Genomic DNA, 25271 nt, shown 5'->3' on the forward strand with positions numbered 1-25271 from the left:
AATTTCTGTGATCAACTAGTTGACTACTCAAAAAACTTGTCAGGACCCATCCAACTACAGTGTCATTCTGTCTTTGGTGTTAAAGAATTTAGATATATCTCCTTTTAAAGGATCCCCTTTGAATTTAAGAATTGCCATTATCTTCGTAAGAATCAAAGCACATACAAAGAAAATATATTCTTGCTAAATATAATTTTTTAAATGTTAGTGAGGAATGTCTTTATATCTTAATTTTAAGGCTTTTAAAAATTAGTTTGCATTTGCTGGTTCTTTGCTGTCACCCTAGTCCTAGTTATATTACTTTTTTATTCAGTGTTTTGAATTGTTCATATTATCTATAGTCATCTTTTGACATTGGTAACCTCTGTTTTCTGGGTGAATTAAGAATTAGTATCACCAGAAGAAAAGCTAATCTGAATGATTGTTCTTTCATCATCTCGTTCATACACAGTATTTAACCATCTGGTTTGACCACAACTTTCACACTAGACGAGTCTTTATAATGATAGAAATCATGACATACTTTTGATGATAGACTCCTCTGGTCTTTCCCAGGTTTTGGCTGGTATTGCCATTGCTTTGGATTGAGGTAGTTGATGCAGCAGTGGGCTCTGGGGAATGGCCACCAAGAACTATTGGGGAATTGCAGATAAACTGTCTCCATGGGTAGCCCTCCAGGGAACCTGACAGTTGTCTAATGTTAATTACCTTATACCACAGTCTAATTACTAAGAGTATTGTCTGAGTCCATTCAGGCTGCTATAACAAAACGCCATAAACGTGGTGGTATATAAACAAAAATCCATTTCTCTCAGTTCTGGAGGCCGGGAAGCCCAAGATCAAGGCAACAGCAGATATGGTGCCTGATGAGGCCCTCTTCCTGGAAGGTGGCCTTCGTGAAAATGGTTCATAGAAAATGTCTTCTCACTGTGTCTTCACATGGTGGGGGCAAATTTGCTCTCTGGGGTCTCTTTTATAAAGTCACTAATCTTATTCACGAGGTTTCTGCCTTCATGATCTAAAGACCTCCAAAGGCTCCCTCTTCCACCATCAGCTTGAGGGTTAGATTTCAACATATGAATTTTGGGAGGATGTAAACATTCAGTCCATTGCAGGTATAAATGTTTTCAACAAACATTTGTTGAGTATCTGTCCTTTTTCTAAGCTTTCATGTTCCTACTAGAACATTGGATGTGGTTATCCAATAGGAATATATTTAAGTCAGTATCATTATCTTTTTCTCAAAACATCTTCTACCTTCTTTACTTTCCCTTCCTCTTCTAGTCTTACCGTAGTTAATAGTGATATTAACTATTAACATCATAGTTAACCAGTCTCTGGAACTTGAACTTGAAAATTTTGAATGATCTGTACCCACAACCAACAAAATTACTCACGTACTTAAAAATCCATGCCCTTTGTTTTGTTTTATTGCTGCTGTTTGTAATTTACTTATTTTTACCTGATACTATGTTCTGGAAATTTTTCTATGTAGTTCATGTAGATCTGTCTTCTTTTTAATGTTTCATAGTGTGGGTACATAAAATGCACGTATTACAGTTTATTTAACCATTCTTCTGTGGGTGGACATTTACATTATTTTTTCCCTTTTGTTATTACAGAGAATACTGAAATGAATATCCTTGAACGTGTTTATTTGTATACATTGCAAATTGCTTTAAAAAAGTTCCTATCAGTTTATATATCAGTTTTTCTAAGTCCTTTTTAAATATGGACTGGATTAGCCCATTCTTGCATTGTTGTTAAGAAATACCTGAGTTTGGGTAATTTATAAAGAAAAGAGGTTTAATTGGCTCACGTTTCTGCGTATTTGTACAAACATGGCTTCAACATCTGCTTCTGGTGAGACCTCAGGAAGCTTACAATCATGGTGGAAGGCAAAACTTGAGCAGGCATGTCACATGGCAAGAGTGAGAGCAAGAAAGAGAAAGTGGGGAGGTCCTAGACTTTTAAACAACCAGATCTCACGTGAACTAACTGAGCAAGAACTCATTTATCACCGAGGGGATGGTACTAAACCATTCATGAAAGATGTGCCCCCATGATCCAGTCACCTCCCACCAGACCTCATCTCCAACACTGGGAATCCCATTTCAACATGAGATTTGGAGGATAGGTATCCAAACCATATCATGAACCTAGCATACTTCTCTTAGCCTGATTTAAGTGTTCACTCATTTACTTGGTCACTGTTACTTGGGCACTGTCAGCCACTGTCCATGTTTGTATTCAGTATAAATTGTGTGCCAGGCACTCTGTCACATGTTGGGGATTTAGCACTGGATGAGACAGAAATGGTCCCTGCCATCATGTAGCTTACACTTTGCCACATAGAACTTTTGCCATATGCAGACTCTTTTTATGCATTTGCAGCTACTATCCTCTCTTTCTGGTGTGATTTTTTTCCTTTTAACTTTTCTACTTAGAGAATTTTCTTTCACCCTCTTAACCAGCTTAAATTTTACCCTCTGTCATTATCTTTATCTCTTCAGAGTTAGATAGTCCTTCCTCAGTGCTTCATCTTGGCACTTATATGCTTTTTGTGACTATTCCCCTGAGAAGTTTTAGTGATTTGTTTATGTATGTACGTGCCTGTGTGTGTGTATGGATGCACATCTACCTCTTGCATTAGACTGTAAATTCAGTATAGACTTGGAACTATGATATGTACCTGAACACTTCCCCAGCTTACTGCCTTCAACCCTGGAGATGCTTAATCAATGTTGATTCAGTGAATGAATAGTAAACTATAAAACGACCTTAGTTTGTACAGGGCATTGTAGGGGATTGTACATATGAATAGAACTGGTCTGTCTTCAAGGACCTAACCATATAGTCAGGGAGATAAGAAACAGATGAGTAGACTGCAAGGCAGGTTGTGATAAGCTCTGTATAGGACTTATCACAAATGAGTACTGGAGGATAATTTAAAGGGAGAGAGGAATTCTCGTGAATGAGATACTCTGGTAAGTTTACAGAGGACGTGTTTTTTCTTGCTTGTACCAGGTGTTGTGAGGAATACACATGATGATAAGGTATGGTTGCTAAGAGTCAAGTAAGGCCTTAGAGCAGGCATTGGTAAATTGTGGCCTACAAGCCAAATCTGGCTCTTGCCTTCTTTTATATGGTCCTTGTGCTAAGAATGATTTTTACATTTTAAAAATTGTTAAAGAATATTTTGTGAACATGAAAATTGTATGAAATACAAATTTTGGTGCCCATAATTACATTGTATTGGAACACAGCCATGTTCCTTTGTTTACACACTAACTGTGACTATATTTGCACTCCAGCAGCAGAGATGAGTAGTTGTAAAGGAGGACCTTTGCTTCGCAACACTTAAAATATAAAATAATTTAGTATCAGGCTCATTACAGAACCAGTTTGCTGACCACTAGGGTAGAGAATAGGAAAGATTCAAATAGAGAAGGGAAATATGACATTCATATTGGGGTATTCGTTTGAGTTAAGAGAGTGGAACAGTGATTCTGGCAGTCATATAGAAACTTTAGGGCTGAAGGGACGATCTAGCTTAACCCTTTTACTGTATAAAATAGGCACAAGATCAAAAATAGTCTCAAAGTCCACTAGCTGCTAAGTGGCAGTGGAGTGCTACCGGAGTGGCTAGTACAGAAGCCTTGAGGGCTGCAGATGATAATAAGATTATTGCTGACCTTGCCCTTGAAAAATGCGAGTTGAAGTACAAACTAAGAACAGACTTCTTTTCTCTCTCTAAATGTAATATTTCTATTTTTCTCTTGTATTTCTAGAAGGCCTTTGAGCCCTACTTAGAGATTTTGGAAGTATACTCCACAAAAGCCAAGAATTATGTAAATGGGCATTGCACCAAGTATGAGCCCTGGCAGCTAATTGCATGGAGTGTCGTGTGGACCCTGCTGATAGTCTGGGGATATGAGTTTGTCTTCCAGCCAGAGAGTAAGTATGCTGTCTCCTCTGTAAAGGTATAGTGGTGTGTCACTAGCCTCAAACTCATTGCTGACAGATAGGACTAATTTATTGCCTTTTGGTTGTTTTTTTTTGAGACGGAGTCTCAATCTGTCGCTAGGCTGGAGTCACTGGCCTAATCTTGGCTCACTGCAACCTTTGCCTCCCAGGTTCAAGTGTTCCTCCTGCCTCAGCCTCCCAAGTAGCTGGGACTATAGGCATGTGCCACCACGCCCAGCTAATTTTTGTATTTTTAGTAGAGACGGGGTTTCACCATGTTGGCCAGGATCGTCTCGATCTCTTGAGCTCGTGATCCACCCGCCTCGGCCTCCCAAAGTGCTGGGATTACAGGCATGAGCCACCATGCCCGGCCCTGGTTTGGTTCTTATTTTTAAAATCTGTTTAAATGTGAAGTGGTACTTTGTCTTCTGATTGGTCACGTTACAACAGGACTCTTGTGTAACTAATACTCTTTACATTGATTTTTTTTTTGGATTTGTAGTTTATGTAAAAACACCTTAGAATTAATCATTGTAAGGATCCACAGATATCTCCGTATGGCTTAAACCTTTGGTACCAGTTTCTTCCCTAGAACATAGTTATGTCACCTGGAGTTCCCAGAGCAGGAATTTATTGCCTTTCATTTTGTGCTGTCCTTTTCAGTAAAGATTAGGTGAAATTGGAACAGCACTTATATGGTGACCATTTGAGTGCTTGTTATGTGCCAGGGACTGATCAGGCTGTGGAGATATCTGCACAAGTGGTACCGGATCTCTCTCCTCTTGGAGTTGAACTTCTGGTATCAGGGGATCATATACTTTGAGCGTCCTAGAAGTGACTCAGTGCCAGATCAACATGGGGAAGAAGAGGCCACTTCTCAGGGTGCAGAAGATGAGCAGTCTCAGTGATCTGCTTCTGAATCTTCCACCTTTGCTTAGGATTAAGCCCTTCTCCTGCCCACCCACCTTTTTCCCACCTAGAAACCTGGTTGCGTGTTACCTTTCATATGAGTTATTTTCCTCTGCAGTCTGCGCTTGGTAAGTGTTGTTAGTACCTAAACACAAGTAGTAGATTTGGTGCTGGATGTTCTGTAACACTCCCCTGCACCCTTTCCCCACTCTTAGTAGGGTATGGGAGTTAACTTCCTTGAGATAAGTAAACAGTAACATTGAAGATAATCATTAGCTGTTTCTCATTTGCTTGAAATTTCCCCACCACTTTGCTTCCCTGATAACACCTATTTAAAAGGGCTCTTTTACTGTGTTTTTTCTGCTTTTCTTCTCTTGTTCAAGGAAAGTCAATTTAGAAGCCGGATTCCATTTTTATCTCTTTACCCTGCAAATAGCTTCTTAGCCATTTATGGCGCAGTACACATTGCAAAACATGACAACCAAGAAGCAAGTTCCAACTGCTTAGAGTTTTTAAATTAAAGTGAAAATGAGACGTGACTCTCCTGTGTAAATCTGTAGCTCACCCCGGCTTTAAAAAAACCTTGTCCTCAGTTGCTGCTCCTAGTCCTTGCAAGATTTTCTGATAAACTCTGAGAAATTAGACTGGCCAGCCCTTCTGCTGCATCTGCTCAATGGTTTGGATATGGATGTAGCTCGTGTCCTTCTGCTCATGCTTATTCCTTTCCTAGGAGGTATTCAATTCAGTGAGTAAGCGGCCCATTTTATAGGACTCTGAGGGTAGCAAGAAATGTACTTTCTTTTTATTTTTTAACTTTGCATTAAAAAAAAAATCAGTCTCTGCTTATCCATCTATTATAATAAAATATATATAACATAAAATTTACCACTTTAACCATTTTTAAGTGTACAGTTAGTCGTGTGGCAGAAAGTACATTCACATTATTGTACAGGCATCACTACTACCAGAACTTTTTCATCGCCCCACTGGAACTCCATTTTAATAAACATCAAATAGTAACTGCCCATTACTCTCTTCCCCATCCCCTGGCAATCACCATTTATTTATTGTACCACCTTGTTTTACAAATGTATGACCATTCAAAAGTGGTACATTTATGAAACAAGGCCAAGCTTAGAGATCTGAGATTTATATGTTACTTGCTATGATTAGTATTAACTTAGGTATTTACTTTTTTTTTCTTTTTTTTTTTTTTTTACATGTTATTTGTATTTTTTTATTTTTATTTATTTATTTATTTTTTTTAATACTTTAAGTTCTAGGGTACATGTGCATAACGTGCAGGTTTGTTACATATGTATACTTGTGCCATGTTGGTGTGCTGCACTCATCAACTCGTCAGCACCCATCAATTCGTCATTTTTATCAGGTATAACTCCCAGTGCAATCCCTCCCCCCTCCCCCCCCCATGATAGGCCCCGATGTGTGATGTTCCCCTCCCGAGTCCAAGTGATGTCATTGTTCAGTTCCCACCTATGAGTGAGAACATGCGGTGTTTGGTTTTCTGTTCTTGTGATAGTTTGCTAAGAATGATGGTTTCCAGCTGCATCCATGTCCCTACAAAGGACGCAAACTCATCCTTTTTTATGGCTGCATATATTCCATGGTGTATATGTGCCACATTTTCTTAATCCAGTCTGTCACAGATGGACATTTGGGTTGATTCCAAGTCTTTGCTATTGTGAATAGTGCCGCAATAAACATACGTGTGCATGTGTCTTTATAGCAGCATGATTTATAATCCTTTGGGTATACCCAGTAGTGGGATGGCTGGGTCATATGGTACATCTAGTTCTAGATCCTTGAGGAATCGCCATACTGTTTTCCATAATGGTTGAACTAGTTTACAATCCCACAACAGTGTAAAAGTGTTCCTATTTCTCCACATCCTCTCCAGCACCTGTTGTTTCCTGACTTTTTAATGATTGCCATTGTAACTGGTGTGAGATGGTATCTCATTGTGGTTTTGATTTGCATTTCTCTGATGGCAATGATGAGCATTTTTTCATGTGTCTGTTGGCTGTATGCATGTCTTCTTTTGAGAAATGTCTGTTCATATCCTTTGCCCACTTTTTGATGGGGTTGTTTGTTTTTTTCTTTGTAATTTGTTTGAGTTCTTTGTAGATTCTGGATATTAGCTCTTTGTCAGATGAGTAGATTGCAAAAAGTTTCTCCCATTCTGTAGGTTGCCTGTTCACTCTGATGGTAGTTTCTTTTGCTGTGCAGAAGCTCTTTAGTTTAATTAGATCCCATTTGTCAATTTTGGCTCTTGCTGCCGTTGCTTTTGGTGTTTTAGACATGAAGTCCTTGCCCATGCCTATGTCCTGAATGGTACTACCTAGGTTTTCTTCTAGGGTTTTTATGGTATTAGGTCTAACATTTAAGTCTCTAATCCATCTTGAATTAATTTTCGTATAAGGAGTAAGGAAAGGATCCAGTTTCAGCTTTCTACTTATGGCTAGCCAATTTTCCCAGCACCATTTATTAAATAGGGAATCCTTTCCCCATTTCTTGTTTTTCAGGTTTGTCAAAGATCAGATGGCTGTAGATGTGTGGTATTATTTCTGAGGACTCTGTTCTGTTCCATTGGTCTATATCTCTGTTTTGGTACCAGTACCATGCTGTTTTGGTTACTGTAGCCTTGTAGTATAGTTTGAAGTCAGGTAGTGTGATGCCTCCAGCTTTGTTCTTTGACTTAGGATTGTCTTGGCAATGCGGGCTCTTTTTTGGTTCCATATGAACTTTAAAGCCGTTTTTTCCAATTCTGTGAAGAAAGTCATTGGTAGCTTGATGGGGATGGCATTGAATCTATAAATAACCTTGGGCAGTATGGCCATTTTCATGATATTGATTCTTCCTATCCATGAGCATGGTATGTTCTTCCATTTGTTAGTGTCCTCTTTTATTTCACTGAGCAGTGGTTTGTAGTTCTCCTTGAAGAGGTCCTTTACATCCCTTGTAAGTTGGATTCCTAGGTATTTTATTCTCTTTGAAGCAATTGTGAATGGAAGTTCATTCATGATTTGGCTCTCTGTTGTCTGTTACTGGTGTATAAGAATGCTTGTGATTTTTGCACATTAATTTTGTATGCTGAGACTTTGCTGAAGTTGCTTATCAGCTTAAGGAGATTTTGGGCTGAGACAATGGGGTTTTCTAAATACACAATCATGTCATCTGCAAACAGGGACAATTTGACTTCTTCTTTTCCTAACTGGATACCCTTGATTTCTTTCTCTTGCCTGATTGCCCTAGCCAGAACTTCCAACACTATGTTGAATAGGAGTGGTGAGAGAGGGCGTCCCTGTCTTGTGCCAGTTTTCAAAGGGAATTTTTCCAGTTTTTGCCCATTCAATATGATATTGGCTCTGGGTTTGTCATAAATAGCTCTTATTATTTTGAGGTACGTTCCATCAATACCGAATTTATTGAGCGTTTTTAGCATGAAGGGCTGTTGAATTTTGTCAAAAGCCTTTTCTGCATCTATTGAGATAATCATGTGGTTCTTGTCTTTGGTTCTGTTTATATGCTGGATTATGTTTATTGATTTGTGAATGTTGAACCAGCCTTGCATCCCAGGGATGAAGCCCACTTGATCATGGTGGATAAGCTTTTTGATGTGCTGCTGAATCCGGTTTGCCAGTATTTTATTGAGGATTTTTGCATCGATGTTCATCAGGGATATTGGTCTAAAATTTCTTTTTTTTGTGTGTCTCTGCCAGGCTTTGGTATCAGGATGATGTTGGCCTCATAAAATGAGTTAGGGAGGATTCCCTCTTTTTTAATTGATTGGAATAGTTTCAGAAGGAATGGTACCAGCCTCCTTGTACCTCTGGTAGAATTCAGCTGTGAATCTATCTGGTCCTGGACTTTTTTGGGTTGGTAGGCTATTAATTATTGCCTCAATTTCAGAGCCTGCTATTTGGTCTGTTCAGGGATTCAACTTCTTCCTGGTTTAGTCTTGGAAGAGTGTAAGTGTCCAGGAAATTATCCATTTCTTCTAGATTTTCTAGTTGATTTGCATAGAGGTGTTTATAGTATTCTCTGATGGTAGTTTGTATTTCTGTGGGGTCCATGGTGATATCCCCTTATCATTTTTTATTGCGTCTATTTGATTCTTCTCTCTTTTCTTCTTTTTAGTCTTGCTAGCGGTCTGTCAATTTTATTGATTTTTTCAAAAACCAACTCCTGGATTCATTGATTTTTTGAGGGTTTTTTGTGTCTCTATCTCCTTCAGTTCTGCTCTGATCTTAGTTATTTCTTGCCTTCTGCTAGCTTTTGAATGTGTTTCCTCTTGCTTCTCCAGTTCTTTTAATTGTGATGTTAGAGTGTCCATTTTAGATCTTTCCAGCTTTCTCTTGTGGGCATTTAGTGCTATAAATTTCCCTCTACACACTGCTTTAAATGTGTCCCAGAGATTCTGGTATGTTGTATCTTTGTTCTCATTGGTTTCAAAGAACATCTTTATTTCTGCTCTTCATTTCGTTATGTACCCAGTAGTCATTCAGGAGCAGGTTGTTCAGTTTCCATGTAGTTGAGCGGTTTTGATTGAGTTTCTTAGTCCTGAGTTCTAGTTTGATTGCACTGTGGTCTGAGAGACAGTTTGTTATAATTTCTGTTCTTGTACATTTGCTGAGGAGTGCTTTACTTCCAATCATGTGGTCAATTTTGGAATAAGTGCGATGTGGTGCTGAGAAGAATGTATATTCTGTTGATTTGGGGTGGAGAGTTCTATAGATGTTTATTAGGTCCACTTGGTGCAGAGATGAGTTCAATTCCTGGATATCCTTATTAACTTTCTGTCTCGTTGATCTGTCTAATGTTGACAGTGGAGTGTTGAAGTCTCCCATTATATTGTATGGGAGTCTAAGTCTCTTTGTAAGTCTCTAAGGACTTGCTTTATGAATTTGGGTGCTCCTGAATTGGGTGCATATATATTTAGGATAGTTAGCTCTTCCTGTTGAATTGATCCCTTTACCATTATGTAATGGCCTTCTTTGTCTTTTGATCTTTGATGGTTTAAAGTCTGTTTTATCAGAGACTAGTATTGCAACCCCTGCTTTTTTTTGTTCTCCATTTGCTTGGTAGATCTTCCTCCATCCCTTTATTTTGAGCCTGTGTATGTCTCTGCATGTGAGATGGGTCTCCTGAATACAGCAGACTGATGGTCTTGACTCTTTATCCAGTTTGCCAGTCTGTGTCTTTTAATTGGAGCATTTAGTCCATTAACATTTAAAGTTAATATTGTTATGTGTGAACTTGATCCTGCCATTATGATATTAACTGGTTATTTTGCTCGTTAGTTGATGCAGTTTCTTCCTATCCTCGATGGTCTTTACATTTTGGCCTGTTTTTGCAATGGCTGGTACCAGTTGTTTCTTTCCATGTTTAGGGCTTCCTTCAGGGTCTCTTGTAAGGCAGGCCTGGTGGTGACAAAATCTCTAAGCATTTGCTTATCTGTAAAGGATTTTATTTCTCCTTCACTGATGAAACTTAGTTTGGCTGGATATGAAATTCTGGGTTTAAAATTCTTTTCTTTAAGAATGTTGAATATTGGCCCCCACTCTCTTCTGGCTTGTAGAGTTTCTGCCGAGAGGTCTGCTGTTAGTCTGATGGGCTTCCCTTTGTGGGTAACCCGACCTTTCTCTCTGGCTGCCCTTAAGACTTTTTCCTTCATTTCAACTTTGGTGAATCTGGCAATTATGTGTCTTGGAGTTGCTCTTCTCGAGGAGTATCTTTGTGGTGTTCTCTGTATTTCCTGAATTTGAATGTTGGCCTGCCCTACTAGGTTGGGGAAGTTCTCCTGGATGATATCCTGAAGAGTGTTTTCCAAGTTGGTTCCATTTTCCCCCTCACTTTCAGGCACCCCAATCAGACGTAGATTTGGTCTTTTTACATAATCCCATACTTCTTGCAGGCTTTGTTCATTTCTTTTTCTTCTTTTTCTTTTGGTTTCTCTTCTCGCTTCATTTCATTCATTTGATCCTCAATCGCTGATATTCTTTCTTCCAGTTGATCGAGTCGGTTACTGAAGCTTGTGGATTTGTCACGTATTTCTCGTGTCATGGTTTTCATCTCTGTCATTTCATTTATGACCTTCTCTGCATAATTATTCTAGCTATCAATTCTTCCACTCTTTTTTCAAGATTTTTAGTTTCTTTGCGCTGGGTACATAATTCCTCCTTTAGCTCTGAGAAGTTTGATGGACTGAAGCCTTCTTCTCTCATTTCGTCAAAGTCATTCTCTGACCAGCTTTGATCCGTTGCTGGCGATGAGCTGCGCTCCTTTGCAGGGGGAGATGCGCTTTTATTTTTTGAATTTCCAGCTTTTCTGCCCTGCTTCTTCCCCATCTTTGTGGTTTTATCTGCCTCTGGTCTTTGATGATGGTGACGTACTGATGGGGTTTTGGTATAGGTGTTCTTCCTGTTTGATAGTTTTCCTTCTAATAGTCAGGACCCTCAGCTGTAGGTCTGTTGGAGATTGCTTGAGGTCCACTCCAGACCCTGTTTGCCTCAGTTGAAAATGCAGAAATCACCGGTCTTCTGTGTCACTCGCGCTGGGAGTTGGAGTCTGGGGCTGTTCCTATTCGGCCATCTTGTTCCGCCCCCCTAGGTATTTACTTTTAAAATTTTTGAAAATTAATTGGCAAATAAACATTGTTTATATTTGTCATGTACAACATATTGTTTTGAAATATGTATACATTGTGAAATGGCTAAATTGAGCTGATTAACATGCATTACCTCCCATATTTTTCATTTTTTTTGTGGTTAGGTATTTACTTCTGTTTTCAGTTCTGCAGCTCACTGTGCCATACATTTTGCTTAGCTAATAGTAGAGATACAGCCATCTTAGGTTCTGATACATACCTGCTTTTAGTGGTCAAAAAGGAATATGCTGGCCTCTAGAGGCCAATTTTCCATGAGAATATTGTTAGTCATAGTATACTGATGAGATATGCCATTTAAATCCTTGTGGGCTGAACTCCAAGCCATTTGAGGTTTTTTTTTTTTTGAGATGGAGTCTCGCTCTGTCACTCAGGCTGGAGTGTGGTGGCATGATCTCAGCTCACTGTAACTTCTGCCTCCCAGGTTCAAACAATTCTCTCTGCCTCAGCCTCTTGAGTAGCTGGGATTATAGGTGCCCACTACCACACCTGCCTAATTTTTGTATTTTTAGTAAGATGGGTTTTCGCCCTGTTGGTCAGGCTTGTTTTGAACTCCTGATCTCAGGTGATCCGCCCGCCTCGGCCTCCCAAAGTGCTGAGATTACAGGCATGAGCCACCATGCACTTGTTTCTAAAGATGTATTATAAAACAAAAGCAGTACATATTCACTCTGGAAAAGTTGGACAATATGGATAAATAATAAGAACAAGATTAAAATCTTACTACTGAAGGATACCACTATTTGTTTTTCTCTGTTTCTATACCTGAATCCAGTTTGAACCATACGAAATGTAATTTTGTAAAATCGTCGAATGTTGACAATTTTGTACAATTTAGCACATACACACACAGCACTCTTTCATTTGGTAACTTCCAACTTGAATTTTAGACACAGATAAGAATGTCTTCCCTCCAGAGATCAGGGATAATTTTGATAGAATATTCACTTTTTTAGCACTTGCTCACTTGCCATGTGTTGCTGAACAGTCGAGTTATTTTTAGTTACACTGTACTAGAGGAGTCTGAAGTCTGGACTAGTGATGAATTTTGCTGATCTTCCAACACTGAATCCCTCCTGAGGGAAGAGAGTAGTTCTGGAACAAAGGATGGAGCCTGCGGTAGAGGAAAAGTGGGCAGCGGCATGAGCTGGGCAGGGGTTTAGCAGCCTCTTCCTTTAGTCTGCTCTGTGATTATCAGCTCACAGTTTATTACTTTTACTTTAACATTGATTTTAACTGTGGGTTGTCCATGGTTTACCAACAGAAATTAGCTTTATGTCATGGAGGAAATGATAAACTCTCAGTTTCTTGTTGTGCCACCTTGGGCAACACCCTTAAGCTCTCTCAGCCTATTTCCTTGCAATAAAACGGACATCATAATAGCTGCTTTACCTTGTCATGGGTAATATGAGGACTGAATGGCATCTTTTGCATAAGTGGAATTTGTAAACTGTTAAGTACCATGCATTGTCCTTACACTGGCGTTTTCTATTTTGTTATCTTAAAATTTTTAAATTCTTTTTTTAAATTAACAAATAAAAATTGTATGTTTTTGGTGTACAACATGATGTTTTCAAATATGTGTAAGTTGTGGAATGGCTCAATCAAACTAACGTGATTACCTCACGTACTTTTTTTTGAGACAGAGTTTTGCTCTGGTCATGCAGGCTGGAGTGCAGTGACGCAATCTCAGCTCACTGCAGCCTCCGCCTCCTCAAGCAATTCACCTGCTTCAGCCTCCCGAGTAGCTGGAATTACAGGCGCATGCCACCACCCCCAGCTAATTTTTGTATTTTTTGTAGAAACAGGGTTTCACCATGTTGGTCAGGCTGGTGTTGAATTCCTGACCTCGTGATCCATCCGCCTTGGCCTCCCAAAATGCTGGATTTACAGGTGTAAACCACCACACCCAGCCTCATGTACCTTTTTTAATGGTGAGAACACTTAAAATCTACTTTCTTAGCAATCTTTACGTACGCAACACATTTTTATTTACTATGTCACCATGATCTCTTGAACTTATTGCTTCCATCTAACTGGAATTTTCTGTCCTTTTGACCATCTCTCAATCTTCCTTCTTCCCCTTACTCTCAATCCCACTAAAAAATTCTAATTACTTTTCTTTCTGTACCTCTGGGGACTTTTGCGATAATCCTTTTAGGTCATGACCATGGGAACTTTTTATTTTTAGTTTCTTCATCTCTGACACTGTATTCTGTTCTTTTTATCCTTTACCATTTTTTTCCTCACAACTTCCACAAAATTAGTTTGTTCTTTTATCCTCCACTTAGTCACATTACTATAGTTCTGGACAGCTGGCCCAGTTTGCTGATTTTTAGACTTCTTTTTACCTCATTAATTACTTCATCAAATAAGGAAGCAGTTCTGAATCTGTACAGCTTTAACAGTTAGAAATAGTTGAATAACAAGAAGCTAAACTATCCAATATTACATTATAGTCATTTGATGTACTATTATAACATTAAAAAATATGTTTAGAAAGAATTGTTAATAATGTAGAAAGTGCTATCCGTGAGGAGGATACAGTTATTTTACATTATACAGGATCTCAGGTATGTATTACAGCGTGTAGAACATAGGGCTAGAAGGAAATACTCCAAAATTTAAACAAAAAGTAACCACAAACAAGTGGTTTCAGTCCCTTTGTCTTCTTTTTTTTTTTTTTTCTTTTTTTCTTTTTTTTGAGACGGAGTCTCACTCTGTCGCCAGGGCTGGAGTGCAGTGGCCGGATCTCAGCTCACTGCAAGCTCCGCCTCCCGGTTCACGCCATTCTCCTGCCTCAGCCTCCCAAGTAGCTGGGACTACAGGCGTCCGCCACCTCGCCCGGCTAGTTTTTTGTATTTTTTAGTAGAGACGGGGTTTCACCGTGTTAGCCAGGATGGTCTCGATCTCCTGACCTCGTGATCCGCCCGTCTCGGCCTCCCAAAGTGCTGGGATTACAGGCTTGAGACACTGCGCCCGGCCTGTCTTCTTATTCAGTCTGTGTCTTAGTTACCTGGTTTTGTCCCAGGTGTTTACAGAATGTGGACTCTAGGAAGAGTTAGAAAGAGGGATGCAGCTGAAGCAAAAACAGCTAGCAGAGATACAAGGCATGATGTGGTAGATATAGAAAGGGGGTACAGATGCATCCTGTGGTTGTTGAGTGAAGAGGGAGCTCCTTCTGGCCAGGAAAGTGGGAATTCCCAGACTCCTAGGAATGCAGTAGAAGTTCATATTCAGTTCACACCTTGGATAAAAAAGCCAGGCGTAGATTCTTATAGACTCAGACAGAAAATTCCTGTGGTACATTTGAAGCAGTGTAGAGTCCTGGGAATCCTGGACTGAAAATACCAAGACCTCAGTTAAAACTTGGCTCCGTCACTGATTTTATCTGTGGCCTTGAGCAAGTTTTGATGCCTCGATCTTCCATTGCCTTTTATGTCACTTGTGGATTGTATATAATGCCTTCTGTGCCAGCTTCAGAATGCTGTTGTCACAGTCAGTCAAGATACATTGATTATGAATGCATCAGAAGGTCTAGTAGTCTATTTAGATGCCATGTATTTATGATTATTATAATCGACAGGATTAGCATTCCCTATTTGTTCTGTGTACTGCCTGACAGAGTGGACTCTGGCATCTATGATTTTTCAAACTTTTTTTTCTTTTTGTTGAGACGGGGTCTCACTGTGTTGCCCAGGCTGGTCTCACACTCTTGTGCTCAAGCAGTCCTCCCACCTCGGCCTCCCACAGTGCTGGGATTAGAGGTGTGAACCACAGTGCCTGGCTAGCATCCACAATTTTGAGGGCATTTGTAGGTCCAGAAAATGTTAGAATCTGTGTTGGATGAGAGGCTGGACATAGATCCAAGAAAAACAAGCTAAAAACAGGGGCTGGCCATTAGTCTTGGGGGAAGGAAGAGAAATGCTGAACATCTAGAAACCTTAGGAAGGTCAAGAATTCTGGAATACATATGTCATTTGACCTAGTAGTTCTGCTTGTGGGAGTTTACCCTGTAGGTGTGCAGTGTGGTGTGTGTTACAAGGTTATTTATTTCAGCCTGATTTGTAATAGCAATATTAGAAGCAACCTATATATCCATAATTAAGGGGCAGGTTAAATAAATTTTGGCACATCCATATAATGGAATACTCTGCAGCTATCAAAATGAATGAGGATGCACTGATCTTTTTTTTTTTTTTTTTTTTTTTTTTTTTTTTTTTTTTGAGGCGGAGTCTCGCTCTGTCGCCCGGACTGGAGTGCAGTGGCCGGATCTCAGCTCACTGCAAGCTCCGCCTCCCGGGTTCACGCCATTCTCCTGCCTCAGCCTCCCGAGTAGCTGGGACTACAGGCGCCCGCCACTTCGCCCGGCTAGTTTTTGTATTTTTAGTAGAGATGGGGTTTCACCGTGTTAGCCAGTATGGTCTCGATCTCCTGACCTCGTGATCCGCCCGTCTCGGCCTCCCAAAGTGCTGGGATTACAGGCTTGAGCCACCGCGCCCGGCCGGATGCACTGATCTTTACGATAATACTTCTAAGTGGAAAAACAAGGTCTACCACAGTGCTAGAGTGTGCTACTTTTTGTTCAAAAAAAGGGAGACAAATAATATTATAGCTTTACTGTTGCACATGTATGCATAAAGAAACTGGGAGGTAGCGTGAGGGTCGGGGGGATAGGTTTGAGAGAGGGAGGCTTCACTGCTTTACTGTGTGTGTATGCGTTTGTATTTTTAAAATTTTGAGCCATGTAAATACAGTACTTATTCACAAATATACATTTAAAAGTTTTTTTTTTTATTTTTTAAAGGAAAGAAACTTTTGCAATTGGAAGGCAAGTGAGGTTGTGGAAGACACGTTGAGTGTGTGCTATATCAGGTCATATCCATGGAAATTTATTTGAATAAGAGAACCATTTGTTTCTTTTAGGTTTATGGTCAAGGTTTAAAAAGAAATGTTTTAAGCTTACCAGGAAGATGCCCATTATTGGTCGTAAGGTAAGTAGAATCTGTATGTCATCTTTTTTTCCCTCCTGATAATCATGCCTCTTTCTTTCTATTTACTAAACCTAATATTCTCAAAGTGGAGGGGTGATTTTGTCCCTTACCTCCAGGGGACACTTGGCAGCGTTTGGAGACGTTTTTGGTGGTCACAGCTTAGATGGAGTGGTGCTCTTGGCATGTAATGGATGGTGACCAGAAATGCTGCTAAACACTAAATATCCTACAATGTACAGGACAGCCCCCCGCCCCCCAAACAGAATTATCTGGCTGGAAATGTCAAAATGGCCAAGGTTGAGAACCCTGACTTAACCCTTTCCCCAACGTAACTGGCCAAAAGAGAGATGAGAAGCCTGTTAAGGAAGTAAGAATTTGAAATGAGAAAATCTGACTGTATTGTTAGGTGCTTTGAAACAATATGCGGCTGGCTGACTTTAGATATTTATCTAGGAGTTGGGTGCTTACATGGTTTAGGTCAGGGGTTGGCAAATGTTTTCTGTAAAGGGCTAGATATGAAACATTTTGGGCTCTATAGGCCATATCATTTCTGTTGCAACTCCTCACCTCTGCCCTTGCAGATGGACAGCAGCAAGAGGTTCAGGAATGAGCCTGGCTGTATTCTAATGAAACTTTCTTTACGAATTCAGGGAGGCCTTAGTTGGTTCCTGGCTGTAGTTTGCTGATCCCGAGTTGCACAGCGCTGTCTCTTGCTCTTTGCAGTTATCTGTATTGTAGTATGTCCCCTTTGTTATGTCGCCTTTGCCCTCACCCATGCTGAGGATAAGGTAGTCACCCCTGCGCCTCCCACAGATTGTCACAGATGAAGATAAACAGGGCAGGCCACTTGACAAGCTCTAAGGAAGGCATATGAGTCCTTGGAATCTTCATCTCCTCCAGTGCCCTCCCCTAACCCCCTTTGGTCTTTCCCAACTTTACCTGCCTTCCAAGTTTTCTTTTACTTTTGGCTTTCAGTTCCCTTTCCTGGCTATACCAGGGTTCATTTGCCAACCCCTGACCTAAAGTTTGCCAGTTATCTTTAACCTTTGGCTGAAATCCATTCAGACAGAGATATGTATCTTCAGGTTCATTTCCTGTAGGGGAGTGGAAGCAATAACAGGTGGTGAAGGGGAATGTGAGCACATAGGCTTGTGTTTGCTCTCCAAATTATATTAATCCCTAAAAGTAAATCTAGTCCTTATGGAATATTAGGGATGGGGACAGGGAAGGTATTGTAGAAGATAGATTGTAGCACAAAGAACATTAGGATTTCCCCTTATCTCCTGATTTTTTTTTCCGTCTCACTTCTTCAGTTTCCAGACTTTGAGACAAATAAATGCTAGGGTTCCAGAACCCACTCTTAAACTTATAAAGTAACAGAATTGGAAGATCCTTAGCTTGCTAAGGACTATCTAATCACTCTCCATTTTTCAGAAGCAGATTCTGAGGCTTAGAGACGAAAAGTTACATGTGTATATGTGTATGTGTGTGCGTGTGTGTGTGTGCATGTGTGTATGCCTCTGTCATTTATTCACTTCACACATGCTTATTGAGCCACCTGCTCAGTGTCAAGTACTTTTCTGGATGCTGGGGATATGGTAGTGAACAAGACCAAATCCTTACTCTCATGGAACTTACATTTTAGGTTAAGACAGAAAGTAAAGAAGTAAACAAATTGTGGAATTTTATTTTGAAATAAACGCTTTGAAGAAACTATATTGGGTAACATAATACAGGCTTTGAGGCAAGAATTGGGGGTAAGGAAGTCCTTGCTGTGCTTTCTAATATACCTCTCTGTCACTTTTTGTGTTATGGCAATAGTATACTTTATACATGGAAGCTCAGCTTTCATAGCCTGTTCTGTTGCATGAGTCACCATTTATGTGAATTAATTTTTAAATTTACAACTTAAAAAATATCTTCACGTCTGCAGCATGCCCGGGCATTGCTCAGGAGTGTAGCCTCTGCTCCCTGCCAATGTGGGCCTGTTAGACTATTGCAGACATGCCTGAAAGGAGTGGCTTTCCCTGTGGTTTCATTGAGGGCCATATCTAAGAAGATCCTCTTGTATTCTAATGATCCATAGCTAGAGATGAGAAAATCTTAGTGTGGAGCGAGTTCTTGAGTTCTATAACAAATATGTTGCTGAAACAATAGCAGGCTGTGACATGAACAAATAGTGACATGTAGCTTCTCTCCCCAAACCTGCTACCCAAGAGTCTTTTGCTATAAGTAGCAGCCCCTGCCCTTCTGCCTCTTTACTATTTTTTTTCCCCTCAGCACTTTTTGTTACCTGACTTATTTTCTGTCTCTTCTGCTGAAAATAAATGTCATGAGGACAGGAGGGTTTTTTTTTCCCCGTGTGCTCCATTGCCTAAGTTTGTTTTGTTCACTATGTATCGCTAGCCTACATATTTGTTGAGTAAGTGAATAAAAGAAAACAGCTCAGAAGCTGTGGCTTTGAGGATGGAAAAGAAGAGAACCGTAGTTGATAAATTGCCTAGCAGAAAGGGCCTTAGTTCCTCTTAACATTTTGGGGTCAGACAGTGCAAGCTGTCGATAGCAGCTTAAGGAGATACATTGGAGTGTTCCTGGCAATTCTTAGAATGCCCTGTGCTTGTGTTGCATGGGGCCTCCAAATTCCTAGTGTACTGTGTGCATGTCTGTTGAAGGAGCTCATCACTTGCACAAGGACCAGAATCCCTTTTACTGTGACATCGCCAGTTTTCTGGCTACTGTTCCTAGTTCTACCTTTGATTCTTTTACACACACACTGTAGCTGCTGCCAAGGCAGGATCAGAGTCCAAATATTGCCCTCAAGGATGTACTGACTTTAGCAATGCCAACCAAGTGAAGCAGCAGTGATGTCAATGTGGCAGAGAAAAGGGTTATGGGGAAATTGGGTGCTTCTTTTTTTTTTTTTTTTTAAGACAGAGTCTTGCTCTGTTGCTCAGGCTGGGTGGAGTACAGTGGTGCGATCTTGGCTCACTGCAACCTCCACCTCCTGGGTTCAAGTGATTCTCGTGCCTCAGCTTCCCAAGTAGCTGGGATTATTAATGCCTGCTACCATGCCTGGCTAATTTTTGTATTTTTAGTAGAGACGGGGTTTCACTATGTTGGCCAGGCTGGTATCAAACTCCTGACCTCTAGTGATCCGCCCACCTCGGCTTCCTGAACAGCTGTGATAATAGGTATGAGCCACTGCGCCCGGCTGAGTGCATTTTGACCTTTAGAGAGAAATGTCACTTTTCAAATTTTTAAGAGGCTGTTGTACATGCCAGAAAGTAGCTGACCAGTCAGAATATCACCATATATCTTTAAGAAAATTGTTAGTCGGCCGGGCGCGGTGGCTCAAGCCTGTAATCCCAGCACTTTGGGAGGCCGAGACGGGTGGATCACGAGGTCAGGAGATCGAGACCATCCTGGCTAACACGGTGAAACCCCGTCTCTACTAAAAAAATACAAAAAATTAGCCGGGCGATGTGGCGGGCGCCTGTAGTCCCAGCTACTGGGAGGCTGAGGCGAGAGAATGGCATAAACCCGGGAGGCGAAGCTTGCAGTGAGCTGAGATCCGGCCACTGCACTCCAGCCTGGGCGACAGAGCGAGACTCCGTCTCAAAAAAAAAAAAAAAAAAAAAAAAAAAAAAAAAGAAAATTGTTAGTCTAGTTACTTGTGCAATGTCTAGCATTGAGCAGTTGCTTGAATGTCATAATGATTCTGCTGTCTCTGCTGTACGCTTCCATCGGGATAACTTTGTCTTTCTTACCTTTGGAGATTCAAGACAAGTTGAACAAGACCAAGGATGATATTAGCAAGAATATGTCATTCCTGAAAGTGGACAAAGAGTATGTGAAAGCTTTGCCCTCCCAGGGTCTGAGCTCATCTGCTGTTTTGGAGAAACTTAAGGAGTACAGCTCTATGGGTATGATGCTTGGCATAGACATGCTCTCTACTTCCTTAAAGTGACTGTTTTGTCATTGTTTAATGTTCATATAGGTTAAGAATAACTCATCATTGGTTCCTACATGTTTAGGAGGACCTACTCTGTTTCACAGGTTGAATTTCATATTTTTAAAATTATGTTTAGATTCATCCGTCATCCATAAAGCAAGCAAATCTCAGAGACAGTGGAACTTGGCTTTATTTCCTTTTGTAAGCATGAATAAAACAATTATGTTAGTGTTTAAGAAGAGAGAATATAAGATATGTAATACAAATGAAATACAGATTCATGTAAAAATGTGAAATCTGCATAAAGGCACAAAAGAAAATAAGTCACTATAATTCCACCATCAAAGATAAAACAGATGGTATCTCTTTCTGCATGTAGCTATAGGTAGAGTTGTCTGTATAGTTTACATCTATCTATCTATGTATATCTATCTGTTTCTGAGAATGCTAATAGTGTTTGTCTGTGTGTATACACATATATGCATGAGCACATATGGAATGGATAAATACACCAAATAGCTTGGTGCTTAAGAGTGTAACCCTGGAATCAGTCTGGATTCATATCTTGGTTTGCCACTTAAAGTATGCCTTTGGCGAGTTACTTCTGTATGTCACAGTTCCCGTATCTCTACAATGGGGATAGTAATAGTAGTACAGTACTTACTTGAAAAGATGATTGTGGGGATTAAATGAGATCATACATGTGTAAATGTTTTATAGTGCCTGGCATATAGTAAATGTTCAGTAAATGTTAACCATTATTGCTATTATTAACTCAAACGGATTCATGTTTGTTACTGATTAAGATCATATTACAAGTAGTTTTTAAAAATAAGCTTTTTAGTTTGATATATTTACAGAAAAGTAGCAAAGATGATAGAGATTTCCCTATACCCAGCTTCTCCTGATGTTAACATCCTCTATAACCATGGTACGTTTATCAAAACTAAAAAATTAACATTGGTACAGTGTTATTAACTACACTACAAATTCTATTTCTAGTTCATCAGGGTTTTTATTTTGTTGTTTTGCTTTGTTTTGTTTTAAACTAATGTTCTTTTTTCTATTCTAGGAGCCAATCCAGGAGCCATGTTGCATTTTGACAAATACCCTTTTTATTTTTTTGAGACAGAGTCTCACCGTGTTGCCTGGGCTGGAATGCAGTGGTGCGATCTCAGCTCACTGCAACCTCCACCTCCCAGGCTTAAGCAATTCTTGTGCCTCAGCCTCCCAAGTAGCTGGGATTACAGGCGTGCGGCACCATACCCAGCTAATTTTTTGTTTTTAGTAAAGATAAGGTTTCACCATGTTGCCCAGGCTGGTCTCGAACTCCTGAACTCAGGTGATCTGCCTGCCTTGGCCTCCCAAGATGCTAGGATTATAGGTTTGAGCCACTGTACCCGGCCTTGACAAATATCCTTACAGTTTCTGAGTGATATGTGTTGAGGTCTTGACATTGAATAGTACAAAATTTGATATAGTCTAGGATGTAGGTGAATACAGGAGGGGTTAGCACTCTAAAACCTGTGTGTTAAAGATTTCCATGATTATGAGAGCTGGTCGCCACCACCATATTGCCTTCTCTTTAATGTTTAAGTCATTGTCCATTGCTGTATTCTCTAGCATGAGTAAAAAAACAGGAAATGAAACCAGTTATCTTATTTTCAAAAGGCTGGTGACCACTGGTCTGAAGCTGTGTATAGTACAGAGCAGTGTCCTCTAAGGAAAGAGTGAAAGTCAAACAGGCAGCAAGCCAGAGCTTGGCAGATTGCTGTGAGAATGAGTTTGTCTGTATATTTACCACTTAGTTTTCTGTTCTCAAGAGCTGAAGATCTTTGCTTTGGAGAGCCCATGGCTCCACGCAGTTTTTAGTTGGTGTGTTTCTGGAATAGCTTTCTTACTACCCACTTTCAATAGGGCACAGCTGCATTGTAGCACAAGGACCTGAGACACCCACATAACAGATTTGTGGGTAAAATGAAGACTGTCTTGGGGAGAGAGGAAAGTGAAAAGTCAGATCTTATATTCTAGTCAGGAACTTTACTTTTCTTTCCACACTGGGATAAAGGAGGTTTATCCCAATGTTGACTGTGTTCCTGATCTTGAAGGCTACAGCATGTGCTGCTGGAAGCAAATAACTAGTTCTATGTGGGTTTCCAGGCTTGGCTTAAGGGAGCCGGTGTCTGAGACAGGGTGCTCATGGTTTATTCCTCATTGTGGTTTGTTTGCTGGTTTCATCTGTGATGATAGTGTGCTGACATTTCACACTTTTCATCTTGGTTTCTTCTGCCAACTCTGTGCATAACAGTTCTCAAAATTCCTAGGACTGGATAGGAAGGGAGAGAAGAAGGAAGCTATTGCAGAAAAAGGCCACTCCAGAGCCATATAGAGAACGAAAAATAAGTATAGACAAAGGCAAATGTTCCTGCTGTTAGAAGGTAGTTGAGGATGAGGACAACATTGTTATCAGACTGCCTTTATTGTACCTAAATGCTATTAATATCTTTTTCACATTGCTGATAATAATGATTTTTCATCTTTATTTTATTGTGCTAACTCTTTATTGAACTTTTTTCTTGACTTGCTATAAGAATGCCATTGGGTTTCCACTCAACATTTTTTTCTTTTGTACCCAGAGGGGTTTCTTCCTGTTTCTTCTTTATGAGAACCTGTCTTCCCAGAGATTCCTGCTTATTGACCTAATGACCTTACCTTTCTCTGCAGATGCCTTCTGGCAAGAGGGGAGAGCCTCTGGAACAGTGTACAGTGGGGAGGAGAAGCTCACTGAGCTCCTTGTGAAGGTGAGTGTCCAGTTCTTGAGGAAAACCTATGAGGTCTGTGCCAGTTTACATGACCTCCTTTTTTCTCCTTTTGTAATTAGAAAAACTACTTAAGGAAAGCTTATTGTTACAATAAAACCATACAAGTTTCTCTTCACACAAACATAGGCAAATATGTATAATATTATCAAAGACATCTTCAGTCTGTCAAATAGTAAAGTGTTATTTATGTTTTCAGTCTTTGCAGATGTCCTGTCTAGAAGGCAGACTACTAGGGAAGATAGTCCTGTCAGATGAGATTTGTTATAGTGAGACAGATTTTGTTTGATAAGGAGAGATAGGATAGGGAAACTCTTTCATAATTTTCTCAAATCCTGTGACCCGAGATGAGCAGTGGTCTTATGTAACTTCAAATCATTCTCATTCTTAGCTGCTTCCATTTCTCATCACATTTATTTGTATTTTATTTTATTATTTTTAGAGACAAAGTCTCACTCTGTCACACAGGCTGGAGTGGAGTGGTGTGATCATGGCTCACTTCAGCCTTGACCTCTTTGGCTCAAGTGATCCTCCCACCTCAGCCTCCTGAGTAGCTGGGACTACAGGCGTGCATCATTACACCCAGCTAATTTTTATATATTTTTGGTAGAGATGGGGTCTCACTCTGTTGCCCAGGCTGGTCTTGAACTCCCAGCCTCAAGTGATCCACCTGCTTCGGCCTCTGAAAGTGTTGGGATTACAGGTGTGCACCATTGCACTCAGCCGTCATTTTTATTTTGGAAACTCCACTTCATCATTTAAAATTGGGGTTGTACTGATGATCTCTAAGGTCTTTGTGTTCAATTATTAAAAATATGGAAGTGTCTCTTAACAAATATGACAGATTTTGTATAAGTTGGTGTAATGCTCTGATCTTTTGTGCTTAAAATCTTTAAGTACTTTCCCATTATCTACTGGATGAAACTCAGGTTCTTATGCAGCAGAGAATACAAGTTTCTTCATGAGCCAGCTCCCACTTATTTTTTCTTAACTACTTCTCTTTATTTCCCACGTAAACACTAATCCTGCCTTTTTTCTTTACTAAATGTGTCGTGCTCTTATCATGTTGTTTTCCTTCCCTTCCATCATTCGTCTTGTTCCAAATGATGATTCCTACTCATCTCTCAAAGTTCCACTCAGCAGACACTTCTAGACCACTCAGAATGTTGTTCCCTCTTCAGGGTCCCTTAGCACTCTGTACACAAACCTGGTATTGCAATCGATAACAACAGCTGCTTTGTGCCAGACACTCTACTAAGTGCTTCACATGCATTATGTTATTTAATGATTGCTAGAACGCTAGAAGATAGCTACCATAACTACTTCTGCGTATGAAGAAACAACCTTAGATTATGTGACCCACACAGCTGAAAATAATAGGCAAAGCTTAGACTTCCTGCTGGGTCAGTTTAGTGTTATGGTCTGCGCTTTTAACCATATTTATACTTCTTTCTTCACCATGTTGTAAAATTATTTATTTACATGTCTGTCTCCTTCGCTGTGTTTTGATCTTCTTTAGGTTGAGGAATATATCTTACCTTTTTTTCCAGTTTCTGTTGTTGTGCCTAATACTTAGAAACTGTTGTTTAGTGCATGATTCTTTGTCCTATATAGTGTAATAGTTTTAATTTCACCTCTGCTTGCATTTCTTTACAGGCTTATGGGGATTTTGCATGGAGTAACCCCCTGCATCCAGATATCTTCCCAGGACTACGCAAGATAGAGGCAGAAATTGTGAGGATAGCTTGTTCCCTGTTCAATGGGGGACCAGATTCGTGTGGATGTGTAAGTATATGCAAGGGGCATCCAATACCCTTATTTTTTAGGTTAAAATAGGAGAGTTTTTAATAAATATTAATTATATTTTAATAAATAAAAATATTAAAAATATTTTACTACACAAGTAATATTTGATCATTGTAGAAAGATCATTTTACTACACAAGG

General features: G+C 40.0%; 1 protein-coding gene across 5 annotated transcripts in view; it reads left to right on the plus strand.

The window, feature by feature from the left end:
• SGPL1 (sphingosine-1-phosphate lyase 1) overlaps positions 1-25271 on the plus strand; it is a 69168-nt gene that overhangs the window by 22822 nt on the left and 21075 nt on the right. For 4 of the 5 annotated variants that reach the window (XM_033209639.1, XM_033209640.1, XM_033209641.1 and 1 more), the window contains exons 3-7: positions 3792-3957; positions 16487-16554; positions 20330-20477; positions 23231-23307; positions 24982-25110. In XM_033209639.1, coding sequence (XP_033065530.1) covers positions 3792-3957; positions 16487-16554; positions 20330-20477; positions 23231-23307; positions 24982-25110 — 588 coding nt within the window. Of the gene's footprint in view, positions 1-3791; positions 3958-16486; positions 16555-19706; positions 19880-20208; positions 20478-23230; positions 23308-24981; positions 25111-25271 lie in introns of those variants that run through there. The other variant, XM_033209643.1, reaches the window with a different exon arrangement.

This window comes from Trachypithecus francoisi, unplaced genomic scaffold (genome assembly GCF_009764315.1).
Source record: "Trachypithecus francoisi isolate TF-2019V2 unplaced genomic scaffold, Tfra_2.0 Lachesis_group9, whole genome shotgun sequence".
Classification (NCBI taxonomy): domain Eukaryota; kingdom Metazoa; phylum Chordata; class Mammalia; order Primates; family Cercopithecidae; genus Trachypithecus; species Trachypithecus francoisi.